The 735-nt window shown below is 59.5% G+C and overlaps 1 protein-coding gene across 1 annotated transcript in view; it reads right to left on the bottom strand.

Moving 5' to 3' along the window:
• Positions 1–95: 95 nt before the first annotated feature.
• Positions 96–735, bottom strand: part of ETH_00040110 (uncharacterized protein) — a gene marked incomplete at both ends in the record, with an annotated part of 1,543 nt that continues 903 nt past the window's right edge. The window contains 3 exons of the mRNA XM_013376250.1: positions 96–138; positions 258–469; positions 605–735. Coding sequence (XP_013231704.1) covers positions 96–138; positions 258–469; positions 605–735 — 386 coding nt within the window. The remainder of the gene's footprint in view (positions 139–257; positions 470–604) is intronic.

Genomic DNA, 735 nt, shown 5'->3' with positions numbered 1-735 from the left:
TTTTGTTTCTGCTCCTGCTGCTGCTGCTACTGCTGCTGCTGCTGCTGCTGCTGCTGCTGCTGTCCTTGCTGCTGCTGCTGAGGCAAAAAAGCCAATTAACTGTACACCACCTTAAAGATCGGAAGAATGCGCTCCGTCCTGCACGCAGCAGAAGAGAATGTACAGCAGCAGGTTTAGCAGCTTGCTGCAGACACACAGCTGCGCAGCAGCAGCAGCAGCAAGAGCAGCAGCAGCAGAATAGAGGCTGAAGAGCTCACGCAGCAACGGCTAAGAGGCCCTGGCGTTGCAGCAGCACAGAGTCGCAGCCAGAAAAGAATGCGGCCGGCAGCAGCATCAAAGGGGACACCAGTTTGGGGGGTTCCGCTGCTGCTGCTGCTGCTGCTGGTGCTGCTGCAGCGGCAGCAGCTGCTGCTGTGGTGCCTTCATTCGCAGTGGGCCTCCCGCAAACCAGCATGCGCGGCTGCACGTCCTGCAGCAAACGCTTGCAGCAGCAGCAGCAGGAGCTCTCAGCAAGACTGCAACACGCCGAAACTGGATACAGCAGCAGCAGCAACTGCAGCAGCAGCAGTAGCAGCACCAGCAGCAACAGAAGCAGCAACCGCACCTGCAGCAGCAACTTCGTCTCGACGCGGCATACGCCCGGAGAAACTGCGCAGAGCAGGGCAGCTGACAAGTGCTGCTGCTGCTGCTGCTGCTGCTGTTGATGGTGCCCAGCAGACAAAGGGCAGCTGAGCA

The sequence above is a fragment of the Eimeria tenella genome, genomic scaffold (assembly GCF_000499545.2).
Source record: "Eimeria tenella Houghton genomic scaffold, Eth_scaff3282, whole genome shotgun sequence".
In the NCBI taxonomy this organism is placed as follows: domain Eukaryota; phylum Apicomplexa; class Conoidasida; order Eucoccidiorida; family Eimeriidae; genus Eimeria; species Eimeria tenella.
Note: the sequence above shows the minus strand (reverse complement) of the source record. Positions and strands in the feature narration are given on the sequence as shown.